This window comes from Anopheles bellator, chromosome 2 (assembly GCF_943735745.2).
Source record: "Anopheles bellator chromosome 2, idAnoBellAS_SP24_06.2, whole genome shotgun sequence".
NCBI lineage: Eukaryota > Metazoa > Arthropoda > Insecta > Diptera > Culicidae > Anopheles > Anopheles bellator.
Window position 1 is genome coordinate 28,201,669 of NC_071286.1, and position 14,979 is coordinate 28,216,647.

The window sequence follows — 14,979 nt, forward strand, 5'->3', positions numbered from 1 at the left end:
CGCAGCAAACCACGCCTCCTGTTGGCGCATGCTGGTGCGAAAAGGAGAGGGCCGCAATAGAAGAGCGAGCGCGGCTCAGCATGCGTTTGTATGCGCCAATCAGAGAGCGCTCTAATACGCACTTCAAATCCTTCGGGTCTCATTCAAAAAACGCAGTTCGCGAGAGCAGCACGTTGTTCGGCACATTTGACGCAGTATGCATTGTTTCTACAAAAACCTATTGCGAATTGAGCCTGATGTCGCAGCATGTGTGGCATCGGAGACTCTCGGATGGTGGTGTTTTCAGTGGAACGTTTCCTGTTCGGGTGAATCGGCAGTCTGAAGAATCCTGCATCCGCAGACCACACACGAATTCGAAGGAAGATAAGTTCAATGTGAGACGCCATTGATGTTCTGTGCTGTGGAGAAGTGAGTTTTTGCTTCGAGTAACAAGTGTTTGTTGTGGCCGCGAGCATATGACATAAAATCACAAACCAAACAGAAAGTGCTTACTGCTGGATGCAGTAGAAACAATTGGCTAGAACGTTGTTACGGGAGTTTAGTTGTCAACATGAATTACTACCATTCGGCGCCCGGATCGTATGGGCAGGAGTTCGAGGCCGGCTATCTTGCCGGTAGTGTAAACAATTCTCTCAAAACCGTGGCTAACGGTACCTGGTACCCAGTGCCAGAACCATTGTGTGCACCGGAAGTTGTCGAAATGAATAATGCATCGGCTTTGGGTAGTGATGGTAGCTCTGCGAATAGGCTCCGTTGTTGCAATGTTTCTCCTCCGGGTGCGGTCGCAACGGCCGCCGGAGCAGAAAAATACAATAGCTTTCTGGGAACCCAGGAACATCCAACGGTGGGCGGTGTTCCTGGAACGGCAGGCAACGCCAATAATAACGACCAGGATCCGTTGTGGAAGAAAGCTGCCTGGCTAACACCGAACCTATTCGAACTGAGTCCGGCTGATATGAATTGTCCCCCTGGCGATCAAGAAGGCAGCAACAATGTAGAGCTTGGGCTAAGTGGCCTAAACATTGGAAACGAGTCCACGACGAGTAGTGTCATGAATTCGTCTCAGTTCACCGCAAAGATTGGGCATCATCATCATCATGCAAAGGATCGATTCCTGATGGATAATTTGTTGCAGTCCAATGACAACAACAATACAACACTTCCCCCTACGACCTCGTTGTTGGAGTCTTGCGATGGTAATTTGTGAAGCTTTTACTATGTATGTTATCAATAAGTTTAATTGCATATTTATTGATTTATTGGTTTGTGTTTTGACCTTGACCTATTTTAATTATTTTGAGACCATCGAATCGACGGCAACCTTTACGGTTTGCCGTCAAATAAAAAAACGTCTTGTCTGATAGTTTTTTGCTGTGCCAATTTAATGTGGTTGCCATGGTGCTCTTTGAATCGATCGTAGTGGCATTTCTTCAAACTTCGATCGCTTGGCGAAAATAACATTTTCAAATCAGCCATTTTTTAAAGTTTATTTTGAATTTATCTTATTATAAATTGACTCTAAATATGTCTTTACTAAACCTAAGCAAATTATTGAGTTTTTTCATTCATTATGCAATATTCTCTACCATACTCTGTTTATTGTGCATCTTTTAGAAAAACGACAGCATTTTTCGATGAAACAAACGGAAAGAGTAAAATTTTATTTGCATTTGCTTCATCAACGGTTGCAAGACGACCGAAAAAAGGAAGAATGTTAACAAGTCTGTACAATATTTATTGGAACTCGTTTTTCTGTAGCGTATACATCTCCAAAGAATGCTTCTTGTGGACTTTAAACCTCAAGCCCCAGTGTTCCTGGAAGAATTGGCCATCGAGAAGTGTATCTTTTTGTATCTTGTAACTAACGTTTGCCTAGCCCTAGTCTGGTCTATGACCCGTTAGGCTTGGCACTGGGCCAAAATTACGATCACCTACATTGCTGTGTAGCGTTTATGATCACTCGCGGGAAATGCAAGTTCCCGAAACCAATAGCGGTACCAAATGTGCCCGTTAAATAGGGCTCCGCGTAGGTGGTACGTTCTCCTGGAGCACCGCGTAACACCACCTTTCATAACCATCCGACGCCCTTTTCAGCAATCAACCACCATCGTGAACCGTTTCAGGAAGCAAACGTGTGTATTAATTTGAAAACTCATTTACTACATTTTCCAAGAAGTGATTCTCCGACCAAAGGGGCCTCCTCGTGGACTCCGTCGTGTTGGGCCCATTATTAAATTTCAAACGATTTTCAAACGACAACCTCCGTGCGAGCGTGTCCCTTCCCTATGCCCTATCTAGCGATGCGCATACAGGAAGGCCCAACCTCAGTTCGAGCGCCAGGTTTTTCCGCTTTCCTTCACTTTTCTTTACACTCATCCGCTTTCGGGTCAACATAGAAGCGGTGCAGCAGTTTTTGAAAATTTTACGCAAACCCAACCCCGGGGATAGAGGTTGTGCAGGGAGTTTTTTGACTTCAAGGTTTAATTTATTTATTGCATCGTCGTTTTTAGTATCACATCGCTCAGCTGCTGACGTGTTTTGGGTGTACGATCGCTCGATCCTCTCGATCAGCCCGGCGTTTAAGTTTACCCTTTAACGTTTTTTTTCTCTCGACACAGTCGCGCTAGAGAGAGGAGAAAATTTAGGTTTTCCTTTGAAATGGATATGAACCGATAATTTCTTCCACGCGCGCTCGGCTAGACGAGTGTCCCAGAGTCTCGGTGTGTCACATGGTCCCGCGGTTTTATGCGTCTCGCGCCTCACGGAAAAAGGTGTAGTGGAATCGGAGGGGTACACAGGGCCAGAAGCAGATGAGCGCATTTCAACAGGCTTCCGTCGTAATTGGGATTGATTGTTCCAAAAATAATCCGACCATAATATTATAACCTCGCCCCGTCGTCGTGTCCGTTTGTTGTCGCGCACGGTACGCTGGCATCCCGTCCGCGGATATGCGGATGCACAGTGACACGCTCTCAACATCACCTTCATCATCGTCGTGATCAACGTGATTCGTCGTGCTCTTCTCGGTTACGGGCTGCTGAATGTTGCACGTCCTCCCGTGTTGTGCCTCGGCCAGGAGTAGTAATGGGCCCCGATACGAATAAAAAAAACATCATTCCCGCATATCTAATACATCGTCCGATAGCACGCAAATATGTTTTATTTTAGAAAACTTCGTAATAGATGTTCAGTATAAATCTTTCTGTATAATGTATGAATTAAATACGTCTATCTTCAGGAAGCGTGTGGGATGTTGACAAATGTTGATGCTTGGACAAATTACCAACGTAGAAGAAGACGTAAACATCAATAATTTTGTGAGTCCTGTGCTGTTTAATCTTAAACACTTTCAACATGTAAACATGTTTCTAAAGTGTGAGCAGAGCTAGTTCATAAAGCAGTATCTATAGGATACCGGTGTGGGTTAAATTCAGTTCGGAATTTAAAAACAGCAATAACATTATTACTAAGGAATGCTGCGTGATCCATAATAAACTGCAGCCTACAAGAAGGAGGCCACCAGTATTGCATTCCACCGGATTTCGCTTGCTCTCCCGATCCTCAACGAGCGCACGTGTCGCGTCAACTAGACATGCGTGTGCTGCTGCATCCTGAGGACGAAAGATCTGTGTGGCACCAGCGATTCTCGATGAACATTTCCGCTTGACAGGGAAATAGTTGTTCGTTAATTTGTCGCATTTCATGCTGATGTTCGCTCCGCTGGTGGGAATGCACCATTTGAAAATGCTCTGCGTTGTGGAAGTGCCTTTTCGATTTTTTGGTTGATGCAGGAAGTGCATCGGTTACCGAAGAAAAATTGACGCAGCAAGAGGGACATGGAAATTATGTCAACAAGGCAACGGAAGGGTAACGGTTTGGGCCCTTTTTATGTTACTCCTACAAAGTATAAATATTTTTAGTTTCAGCCTATTTTGAATATTTACTTGGAATTTAGAATCATTTTTTCTATATTTCTTCGAACCCTCATTTGGGTGGTTTAAACGTCTTAGTCACACTGTGGTATTTATATTAGAGTAAATGAAGAAACGGTTCAGGTTGATCTTTTTAGTTTTAAATTCTATTGTTCTAACCTATCCTACCATAAAGCTTGGTTCATTCCTATAATCCTGATCCTGGATGCTGATTCGAACCGCTTCAGTTACGCGACCAACCAACCACCCGCCAAAGAGAGGGAGATTAATGCACGGTGCAGTTTGGTGAGAGGTGCTGCATTCTTTTCATAAACGCTGCTGAAATGGATTGCTTTCATCGTCGTTTCGTTGTATGATTGACAGGCCGAAGTAATTTTTCTGCGGAATGAGAAGCGGCGCTGGCATTCATGGCTTTCCGTGAAAAATGTGCAACTGCAACTGCGAACGGTGCACATTGTGGTGACCACGTCTTCTGCGTGCCGCTTCGTTGAACTGATTTGCACACATACACTGCGCGTTTTCCTTCACGAGGCGTACATTTTTCGCATTCATCACCCTTCAGCGCGAGGCTTCAGGTCGGTCGGCGTGGTCGTAACTTACTTCTCCATATGTGGCGCTCGCTTGTGATGTGAACCGTTGTCCTTTTTTTCTTTTTCGCTGGAGGAAACCGTTTGAAGCGAACCGCAAAATAACGAACGATCCGCGTGCACACAGAGCACGATGCCGGCCGCACGCGGCGGTGAAAAAGATCGCGTCGTCCTCTCGCGGAGACAAGTGTCTCAGGCGCAACCCTTTATCGCGGCGTTCCGCCACCCGCCCGCGGCTTGACTTACGGCCGGGGGACGCTGGCAATGGCAGTACTTAATATACCACGGGGTAAGCGGATGATGCCGGCGGGCGGCGAATAGTTGGGAAACAAAGACCAACATTAGGAGTGCGCGCCGCGTGGTGGTCGCGTCCGATGTCGCCGCCGTGGTTCACGGTTTAGTGAGTTGTAAAATGATCTGATTTGTTGGGATCAACTCTTGTGTATCGCTTTCCAACTGCTTCCGCTCCAGTCAGTCAGAGTCCGTCCGTCACTCAATTCCTTCCTCTGTCGCCACACATGTTCCGAAGGTTTGGTCGGGTGCGGTTGCGTTTTCTTGCACAGGGAATCGCCGGGTGCTGCAGATCGGCCTACACGGCGAGAGCAAAGATGCAGAGAGGAAAACTCCAGCAGGGTAATAATTTAATTGGGGAATTCTTTGGATTTTTTTCCAAATTTTTGTCACCCGTGTTCGGGTTGTTGTGCGCTGAAGGGGAAGAGCTCCAGGCAAAGGACGGGTTAAAAATGGATCGAGCAAAAAAAGTCTCCCAAAAACGTTTCCCTTGGGCAAGGCCCGTGGTGTCGAATGATCTCTTCTATTAAGACAGGTGTCCATGTGCGACGATCGCCCAGCTTGGATTTGATCTTCATTACGGAAGTAGAAACATCGCGAACGGGGGGGTTCGATCAATTGAAATGAAATGCAGCACATTAAAAGTGCATCAAAAGGAAAGGAAGGATGCGTTTATTATTGTGTCACTTTTCGCTAAATTTAGTTTTCCAGCGTGAGTTCGCTCGCGCACCACGTTCCTATTCTAATTAGGATCGCGTGTGCTTCTAACTAACCGTAACCGCGATCATCCCGTAAATCATCCGAGAACCGAGAGAGGCGGAACATAAGGCGAGAGAAGGAACAACGAACAAAACGGTCCCGGCATTCAAATAAATTATGCATTTATGGTGTGTGTGGTGCCCCTGATGGTGTCAATGAGATTTGGTTCCATAATCGGCCGTGCAGAGGAGGGTCAATCATAAAAACAAGGGAGTGTGAACAAATCATGAATCACCACCGGCGGCGTGGCTGCCTCGTCGCGAGGTGGGCCACAAGGGTTATAATCACAGCTGTGTGTTTGTTTATCCGGGGTGCCCTTTTTGAGCCGCCTTTCGAACCATCATGATCCTTTTTAATGCCCTCTCAACACTTATGAGCGCGCCACCACGCACAGGAACACATACCGGTGCTGCGCTGCGGCTCACTCTGGATTAAGTTGTGTAGCTTAAATTAAGCGCTTTTCCTCCTGGTGTCCGTGCACACCAGTCCTCGTGATCCGCGTCTGGGAACGTACGTGTGCCGTGGCGCGCAAAGTGGTGTGTAGGATTTAATTGTGTGTTTCTGGCACATTACATTAATTGGGTCGTTAATGTTCTGGATCGCGTAAATGGGCGGGCCGGGGGCCAGATCGGGCGCGCGCACACAGAGTAGCGGCTTGACGCGATCGGGTTTGACATCTTAATTTAACGTGCTGTGAGGAGCCTTTATTAGATTACAGTGGAACATGTGATTTAATTTTTTAATTATAATTTAATTTAATATCGGTCGGTCGGGGAATTGGATCGGGCTAATTTGTGGTTCACAAATTTCATTTAGCAAGCAAATAAAAAAATGGATACAAACTGATGCCTTCTGCATTGGAGATCAAACTGTAATGTGGTGTGGATGCCACTGATCGATCGGAAGAGTGCTCTCCTTGCGATTTAATAAAATGATTTAAAGCGTGTTCCTTTCTGGTTGAATCCACAGACTCCGCCAGCGAGTTGGTCATAGATGAAAAGCGTGGAAAAACGGAGGAAAATAGCCTGACCTTGCCGAAGAAACAGAGACGAACGCGAACATCGTTCACTTCGCAGCAAATTTTGGCGCTGGAAAAAATCTTCGAAAAGACACACTACCCCGACGCATTCGTCCGCGAGGAGCTGGCGACCAAGAATGGCCTTAGTGAGGCAAGGGTACAGGTTTGGACACAATGGCAGCTACTGGAAATGCATTGTTTGGATGAAAAATCATTTAATCTTTTTCCTCACCGTGTCGCCGCGTGTGTCTAGGTTTGGTTCCAGAACCGTCGGGCCAAGTTCCGTCGGAATGAGCGCAGTGCAACGTGTGGCAGCGGCGGCGGCGGCGGCAGCGCCGGCAAACCGGAAGATCATCTGTATCCTTCAACCCTCGTCGTGGGCCCACCGCCGTCGTCGAGTGCTGGTTGCGGGTTTGGGGGGGACAAATCGGATGCAACAGGTGCACCACCGCCACCGTATTCACTGTCCTTCTCGACACTGACCTCCATGTTTTCGCCTATACCACACCATCACCACCACCATCTGCACCATCATCCGCAGCACATGACGCCAAGGAGTGGACAATTTTACTCCGCCTACCACCACCCATCCAAGCAACCGGAAGACTCCATGTACGCCGCCGGTCAATCGTACCCGTTCCCGAATCTGAAGTATCTTAACAATCTGCAAACATAACGTCCTCAATTTTGCTTTGCCCCCGCATTCCTTGAGGCGGATTCTTTTCGGTTTACGAGATCAGCTGAGCCTCGCTTAAACTGAGGTTTGAAATTCACTTTTGCGTCGGTAACGCGCTGTTCCGTTTGTAATCTTCTTGAAAAGGGAAGCACCACGCCGTAAATTCAATTTTTGTTCGTCGACCGTTTTGGCTTCGGGTCCGTCTTTTAAGTGAAGGAATGCCATGGCACATTATCTTGGTTTGTTCTATGATCATATTTTGTCATTGTGAAATGTGTTACCAACCACTGCACCAAGTGTTGGGGTCTGGAAAGATGAATTTAATCACTGAAAAGTAATAAAACAAGGAAAAATACCACACGCAAGACGTTGAATTGAGGGGAGGGATCCTTTTTGATAACAAATAGATTTATTGGTTACTTTAAGTTTACAATTATTAGGGATTTGTTCGTAATAAATGGGTTTGCGTTCCGAATCGCCCGGTGGCGGCGAAGGCGGCGGGTTCACATGCGGATCTGGAACTTGCCAGCCTTCGTGACGTACTTTACGCCCTTGAACGGTTTGTACTTTTCGCCGTACATGTCGAGCCGGTTCACTTTCAGCCCCGATACGGCCATCTGTGAGATTGTAAAGTGCACTCTGTGGAGTACCGGAAGTGATTACTATTAGTGTTTAAGCTGTTAATTTCGAAGCTATCTGACGCCTACCTATCGATTGTGGTTTCAAGCGTTGAGTTAGTGGAAGCCACGGAAACCTGCCGGAGTGTAACGCGAAAGTTAGGGACAAAAGTGTATTAGGGAATCGACCGACGTCGGTCGCGGTCTGCTTACCGTTCCGCGAATGTTGGGCAGCTTGGTGGCGTCAATCCGTCCAATGTCCCAGTGAAGCACCTTGTTGACGGTATCGTACGTGTACTTGCCTTGGTTTACTACCAGCGAACAGTTTGTGACCGCCTTTGGCATACAGATGTCCAGTTTTACCGCTGTGCAACGATCAATTTTGGCTCATTAGTTACCTTGACGTTGGAACCAATTGCAACTTAATTCCCGGTTTACCTTCCAGTGTTCGTCCCATGGTCGTTTTCGGTCCAACCGTAATATCCAGCCGGGACTGTTCGCCCGATTTTAGCACCAGATTGTGACGAACGTAGATCGGAATGGCGACGATATTTTGCGAGCCAACGTGGTACGACATTAGCCGGAAGTTGCCATCCGGGGGAATAAACGAGAGGATCCGTTCCGATTCCCAGCGTTTGAAGCGCACACACGGATGGAAGGACACGTCGTCGAACAGACGCGGGTTCATGAACGACAGCGACAAATCCGGCATGCCGCTCAGCTTAATACAGCAATCGATCTGTTGAGGTAAGAACGGAGCGTTTAGGAAAACAAAAAGACCTGTAGGGATCGCATCGCATTATCTTACGTATCCTTGAATTTCGGCAAAAATCGTCTGCCCATTTTTGTCGATGATAGCGTCCACTTCCTCGACCACATCAAAGTAGGCCTCGTTGTTGGTGTACTTGACGCCCGTTCGACGCCACGGGATGGCCGATAACTGACCCGAGGGCAGTGTGCCGCTAATACTGAGGGGTTGAGTCTGTGATTAGGGGTGAGGGCACGCTTCTGGACGGCGACGGCGCCCGGTGTGAACTTACTTGGACTTCCCGGTCACAGAATTGGCGATCGTGCGGAGTATGTTGGGCGGTTTGATCAATTCCTTCAAGACGTTACACTCGGTTGCCAGTGGAAAGCCGTTGTCCAGCATTTCGTCGAGCAACTCGTACACAATTACATAGTTCTCCTTGATCACGTTTTCGTTACACTCCGTAAAGTAATCCTCGAATGTGTCTACCACGCGGTGCAGAAACTCGATCACGAACAGCGGCGGAAACTCCTGCTTGCAGGCGGCCACGAGCGAGATTCCATTGCGCTGGATAGACACAAGATAGTGATGGGGCGTCGAAAGGACTGGCGGCACATTCTGGATTGGGTGGGAAAGGTGGGATTTAGATAGTAGCAGCAGGGTGTGTGATGGCGGCGATTTTCCCCTGCGCCCCCGATTACACTTACGTTGGCCGACACTCGGTGCACGTCGAGAAAGTATGACACGCAAGTCCGTGACACTACACTGCGCCAGTGTTTTTCGAGAAATACATCGCTGGAACAGAGAGTGGAGTTGGCAAAATTGTGTGTTACCTTCAGCCGTCTCTCTACCTACCCGCTGCTGTTAACGATAAACAAACTGTGAATCATTATCCTCCCGGTGTGCGATGATCCTCCAATATGTTAACAAATCTGGGTGCACAAACAAGTGCAATCATATGTTTAGCGAAATATTTCGAGGCATCAACAATTCGACAACAAATGTCAAAACCGGCTGGTGGGACGTTTATGGTGGCGGGTTCAACGGTGATGCTGAATGTTTTTGAAATGAAAGAAAATCACAATTATGCATTATTTATTGATCACTGCTGCTAGATATTATTTATTGATTGTAGGAGTAAATTATGCAACAATTACCGGCGGGTAAATTAACAGCCCCCTGTTGGCAAGGAAAGATTACAAGCATACCCTTGGAATGTGGTGGCACCTGTACCGTTCGGACGCACCGAAGCAGCCCTGGACGCATCGGAATGTCAACAACAATGACACTCGAGAACGGAAAGTTTGTTTCGTGGTGGCAAACAGCGGCTTTCTGCGGGAGCATTGTGCGTTAAAGTGGCCGGACACCCTTCCGATGTTAATAATGGACGTGTCGCAGCTAGAACGGTTGATGCGCTGTCTGGTGATTAAGGAGATGCGCACCAACAGCCTGGATTTGCTTGAGAGCAAGCTGGACGATGTCGATCAGGAAATGTACGAAGTAATGCTGCGAACGGACAGTCTGTTTCAGTTCCTTTCGGACGCCAGCAGGTAAATTTGCGGCCAAATGCGGCACATCGGTGCGTGGTTGACGGATTGTGTTGCCTTTTCAGTGACCAATTCATCACCGCCTCGCGCATAATCTACGACAAAGGGCTCGAGTTTTACCCGCGAGGTTCGATCGTGATCGCTCAGTTCATCGAGCGCTGCCTGACCCACCCGAAGAACAAAGTGAAACAGTTCGGGTTGCGTGGCGCCGCCGTGCTGGCAAATGCATCGCTGCCAGTGACACAAAACAACGTCCAGCTCCTGATCGTGCACTGCCTGCCGATGAAAGAGGTCATCGTGGACACGCTGATGAAGATTCTGATTCAAACGCTGCCGCCCGTCTTTACCGAGGCCGGTGTGCAGAGCAATCTGCACGCCGCGCTCGAGTGTGACGAAACGATCCGCTGCCGGGTGTACGAGATTGTGTGCACCATTCTCGAGCAGTACCCGGGACTGCTGGGGGCGGCCGATCGTATCCTGCAGCGGGCGTTCGATGATTTGGCCAAAGACGATGTGTTGCTACAGACGAACGTGCTGCAAATCACCACCCGTTTGCTGACCACCAAGGAGGGCTTCGCATACGTCGAAGCGGCCGATCTGTTCCGCAAAGTGTACACCAGTTTCGTGAGCATCGCCGTGAACCCGTACGTGCGGTTCGTGCTACCGAACGCCCTGAAGTTCTACGCCAATGCCGCGTCCGTGCAGCCGACCATCTTCCTGGCGCGGTACCCGGAAGCGATTGATTTCATCTTCGACAAGGCATTCACCGGCGATCCGATGCTGATGGTGATTGCCTACGAGTCGCTCGGTATGTGCCGCACGACTCCTGCCAGAGGGAGTGTCTTACTTAAACTCTGTATTTGTCCGCAGGCATCGTTGGGTTTAAGAATGAAGGCAAGATTTTTCTCAGCGAAAAGCGGAAGGACAAAATGGACAAAATTCTGAAGGAAATGCAAAACATGATGCAGTCCGCGACGGAAGCATTTAAGGTGCGCTTCATCGAGAGCCTGATCAACTTGATGGCGGCCGAAGATGAGCCAATCGACAACAGGATCTCGTAAGTGCGGTGCTATGCGAATTGCATTCGTATTCTGACGCGCTTTCTTTCCTGGACACAGAAGCATCGCCCAGAAGTGGTACGAAACCATGACCGGGCGCGAGGATCTAGAGATGGTGCAGACACTGTTTAAAGTGCCATTCCCGGACATTAAGATGGCGGCGCTGAAGCTGCTGTCGGCCATCGTCGACTATCGCTGGGGTCAAATGTTTTTCCAGAACACAGCCTGTTTCGGTGAGATGCTGCTGAACCGCGTGCTGGACGTCGACGTGGCTGTGACGCAGTACAAGTATGATGTGATAAAGAAGCTGTCTGCTTCGCCGGTGATGGACGGGTTCGTGTGCGAAACGCTGCAACAGTACGTGTCGGAGGGAGCGTTTTATCGTAAGGCAAACGTGGAGGTGGTCATCGAAGGCGGCCAGTAAGAGGGGGAAGGGGGACGATGACTTGCGGACTGGGAAATGTGTCACAATTTTTTGTATTCCTAACAACATGGCTTTCAAACGACTGATGTCACACTTAAGGGTGTTTATTTTCACTTCATCAATAAAGAATGCCGCCTGCCAGTAGGGCACAGAGCAGTAACGGTTCGGTGAGTGCCTACAGTATCGAAATGTTTCCAAAATCTAGTTTATAATTTTATAACCCCTCGCGGGGCTGTTCAGCACACGGCGTGTGACCAAACATGGTTCGTCACAGTTCGTGAAAGCGACACTCGACAACGGATTTCATAATTAGTAAATCGTGACCAACGAATGAAGGACGTTGGACACTTTCACCAGAGGCCGTTGCCGCTTCTCGTAACGGTATCATGACGCAGCGACAACCTCCCAACGAGAGTGACTCTAATGGACCCAATTCGAAAATGGGGCAAAAAAAGAACGACGACGCCACAAGATTACCATTCCGTTCCGCAACCTGGCGCGGTGTAGTGCGTAAGAAAAACAGCCAAAAGGTCCGCGAAAAGGGTAACACTAGTGCTTGGGGGCTGTTTGAAAACAATCTTATCCTCCAACGCTTGTAAACAAATCCGAGGATCGCAGATGACCGCACGTTGCAAGTCTTTGCCGACCGGAATATCGCGCTCGTGTCTGCTTGCTACTTGCAACTTATTAGCGAATTCGAGGAGGGTTGTTAATTGAGCCATGATTCTCTCCTCACTCCGAGCGGGGATCGTACCGTATCACCGTGGTGGTGATCGATTGCTATCGTGCATTTCGCTTATGCGACACCTACTTTGAGCAGGACAAAAACCCGGTTCTGAAGTGGTTCGTACTGCCGTGCCTTAGGGTGGCCACATACTTGAGAGAGGTCACGGTCATGGGACGAGGAACTCTACGGCGACGTGAACTCAACCGAAGCCGCGCACTCTGTTGGGAGAAGGCGTGTTCGGCCCGTGAGCGCGCTGTGGCCGATATTTACCCAGCCCGTTGACAACCTTACTACCCTATCCTGACGTGATCCCCCCTCCCCTACCACGGATCGGACGGCCCGGGCAGGAAGGGCACCAGAAGAACGAAGTGACGAAGCCGGTTTTGATGCTTGCGATCAATCACTCGCGATCAGCGTCGTGTGGCGTGGTTTTCGCGAAGGCACCGTGGCGCGACACCAACCATGGCCTCTCGAGCCTGAAGTGCGCTCAAGCTAACGTAGGCATCTTCTTCCCCGAAAAACCTTCGGCAGGGGCAGGTTCTTAAATACTGCGACATCTCGATGTTGGTTCTGGCGCTTGGTGAGAGGTAAGAGGTTGGGCAATGATGTCATTAAGTGGTGTATGATCCGGCTGCTTCTTCCGGGTCCCCTGGCGAGTGCGGCAGTTTAAGAACGGTTAGGCAATTTTTTCCTCGCTCCAGGAAGCAGGACGTGGAGGACACAAGATCGATGGCACCAGCGGCTGCCGGAGCATTCGCCGGACGAAACTCTGACTGACAAATCTTCTAGGTTGGGCAATTGTTTCGAAAGCAACATCAGCCATTGTGCTCCGTCGTACAGAGCCAGTGAGCGGCCCGACGATTGGTTGTGTTTATTTCTATTACGCAATTACAACCTCCTCGGGGGGTGCCAAAGCCGATACAACCCGACACGCTCCGTCCAACGCAACGTCCGTGCAGGCGTGCGGATCGCGCTTGGATCATTCCTGATCCATGTAACGGGGTGTAACTATTAATTATTTTTCATACACCACCGGGCTCTACAGACACGAGGCGCCTGTGGGTCAAGTTTCTAGTAATGCCACCCGGCCAGCCCTAATTAATGTTAGCGCAAGCGAAGCAGGAACTTGCCGCCGTCAGGCTTTTATTGATGCAAAGGAGTATCGAAAGTCCCCCGTACCGAGTGCCGCATGTCCATTAGCGCCGAGGCGCACCGGCTCTCCCGGCGTTGAGAATTGTTTGGCCAAAGCTTGGCTTCGGCTTGTTTCCGCCAATAAGTTTCGCCCGAGTCAGACGCCTTGGCGTGTGCCGCCTTTTTGGAACAGCGGTTTTGTTGTGCCACGCGATCGGTCGTCGGTCGGTCATTAGGCGGCCGGAGAGTGTCATACATCATAATCATTCGCGGATTTGATGTAGCGTCACGCCAAGGCACGATCTAGCAGTGCGATCGGAAAAAGGGACACTAATTGGCGAACAAACTGGGGTCTCAAGGGGGAGGGTTGTGTGCATCGTAACGGATCTGCTAGTGGCGCGGCGGCGATCGAGTTGATCAATGGGCGACGAATGGATTGCACGACGATGTGGTGTGGCGGAGTGATGCAAGCGTGGCATAAGTATATGGGAGGATGCCGCCGCATCCCTTCCGTTGCATCACGTGGTCGCTGTAGAATCGGCAAACTCATGCTGCAGGTGTAACCTCTTTCATCGAACCTCAGACGATACTGGCGGCCTTTGGGTGGAATTAGTCCTCGCATAGTCACAAACGGTACAGTTCTAAGACTTTTTTTGGAGAGTAAAAAAATTACGTAAATTTTTACAGAAAACTATACATTATAATTACCCATAAACAATAGTTTTCAATTGGGTTCAAAGTAGTAGCCTTTTCTGAGGTCAAAGACTTAGATTGATCCAATCCTGCCTATAAGCTTTCATCGGAGGTCATAAGCTTCATCACCGTAGTACACACTATCGATAATGGAACTTGTTTTCTAACATTCGAAAAATGTTCCTTGAAGAGGATATCTAAGTGTTTAGCTTACCTTTTAGCGTAGTCGCGAACGCTTTCGCCTCAAAAATTATTTTCAAGATCAAAATTAAGCAGAACAGAAACCTCCGGTAAAATCAGTAATTTGCTTGAGCGTGTCGCTCCAAATTGAGTTGCACAATGCCGCGATCTTGACTTCAACACGTCCTACAATTTGGCCAGCTTAAGCACTGAAAAGAAATACCGGCAAAGTGTATCTCCGGAAATTCGTCCTTCGGTTCGGTTTCGGACGCATCTTCTCTGATGCACAAGATTCAAATGAATGGTCACCGTGCGTCATAAACTTTAAACATGTCTAATGGATGATTGTTTTGTTTTAACAACTCAGCTTTGGGCATTTTCTGTATCCACTGTTAATCACTCATTAACACTCTGATAGTAACATTTTTGACCTTCCATCACCTAATTGTGTTTACATCGGGGAAACATCCGTGTCTTTCTGGGCAGTGTCGTGAGAAGAGGCAAAAATAAACTAAACCTTTCATGGGTCCGAAACTTAGACAAAGCCGTTAAGGTCTTGAAAAGGAGCCCAATCGGATGGGTCCCTGCGTG

The 14,979-nt window shown here is 48.6% G+C and overlaps 3 protein-coding genes across 3 annotated transcripts; 2 read left to right on the forward strand and 1 right to left on the reverse strand.

Annotated features, from left to right (window-relative positions):
* The first annotated feature begins 6,724 nt into the window (after window positions 1-6,724).
* On the forward strand, window positions 6,725-7,263 carry LOC131207305 (paired mesoderm homeobox protein 2A-like). The gene is made up of 2 exons (XM_058199917.1): window positions 6,725-6,733; window positions 6,841-7,263. Exons 1-2 carry the CDS (start codon window positions 6,725-6,727, stop codon window positions 7,261-7,263), a joined length of 432 nt encoding a protein of 143 aa, XP_058055900.1.
* Window positions 7,264-7,672: 409 nt separating this feature from the next.
* Window positions 7,673-9,564, reverse strand: LOC131211955 (AP-3 complex subunit mu-1). The gene is made up of 8 exons (XM_058205651.1): window positions 9,484-9,564; window positions 9,336-9,423; window positions 8,921-9,246; window positions 8,689-8,848; window positions 8,319-8,619; window positions 8,094-8,245; window positions 7,971-8,017; window positions 7,673-7,902 (listed from the first exon to the last, which is right to left on the reverse strand). Exons 1-8 carry the CDS (start codon window positions 9,516-9,518, stop codon window positions 7,767-7,769), a joined length of 1,245 nt encoding a protein of 414 aa, XP_058061634.1. The 5' UTR covers window positions 9,519-9,564; the 3' UTR covers window positions 7,673-7,766.
* A 410-nt stretch (window positions 9,565-9,974) lies between these two features.
* On the forward strand, window positions 9,975-11,817 carry LOC131210084 (26S proteasome non-ATPase regulatory subunit 5). Its single transcript, XM_058203280.1, has 4 exons — window positions 9,975-10,178; window positions 10,241-10,983; window positions 11,046-11,232; window positions 11,294-11,817. The coding sequence occupies exons 1-4, from the start codon at window positions 10,003-10,005 to the stop codon at window positions 11,655-11,657; spliced, it is 1,470 nt and encodes a 489-aa protein (XP_058059263.1). The 5' UTR covers window positions 9,975-10,002; the 3' UTR covers window positions 11,658-11,817.
* Window positions 11,818-14,979: the final 3,162 nt, after the last annotated feature.

Coding starts and splice junctions, on each gene's coding strand:
- LOC131210084 (XM_058203280.1), top strand. CDS start 10,003: ATGTTAATAATGGACGTGTCGCAGCTAGAACGGTTGATGCGCTGTCTG. Junction 10,984..11,045: donor GATTGCCTACGAGTCGCTCG/GTATGTGCCGCA, acceptor ATTTGTCCGCAG/GCATCGTTGGGTTTAAGAAT. Junction 11,233..11,293: donor CCAATCGACAACAGGATCTC/GTAAGTGCGGTG, acceptor TCCTGGACACAG/AAGCATCGCCCAGAAGTGGT.
- LOC131211955 (XM_058205651.1), bottom strand. CDS start 9,518: ATGATTCACAGTTTGTTTATCGTTAACAGCAGCGG. Junction 9,424..9,483: donor TTTATCGTTAACAGCAGCGG/GTAGGTAGAGAG, acceptor TCTCTGTTCCAG/CGATGTATTTCTCGAAAAAC. Junction 8,246..8,318: donor CATGGGACGAACACTGGAAG/GTAAACCGGGAA, acceptor ATCGTTGCACAG/CGGTAAAACTGGACATCTGT.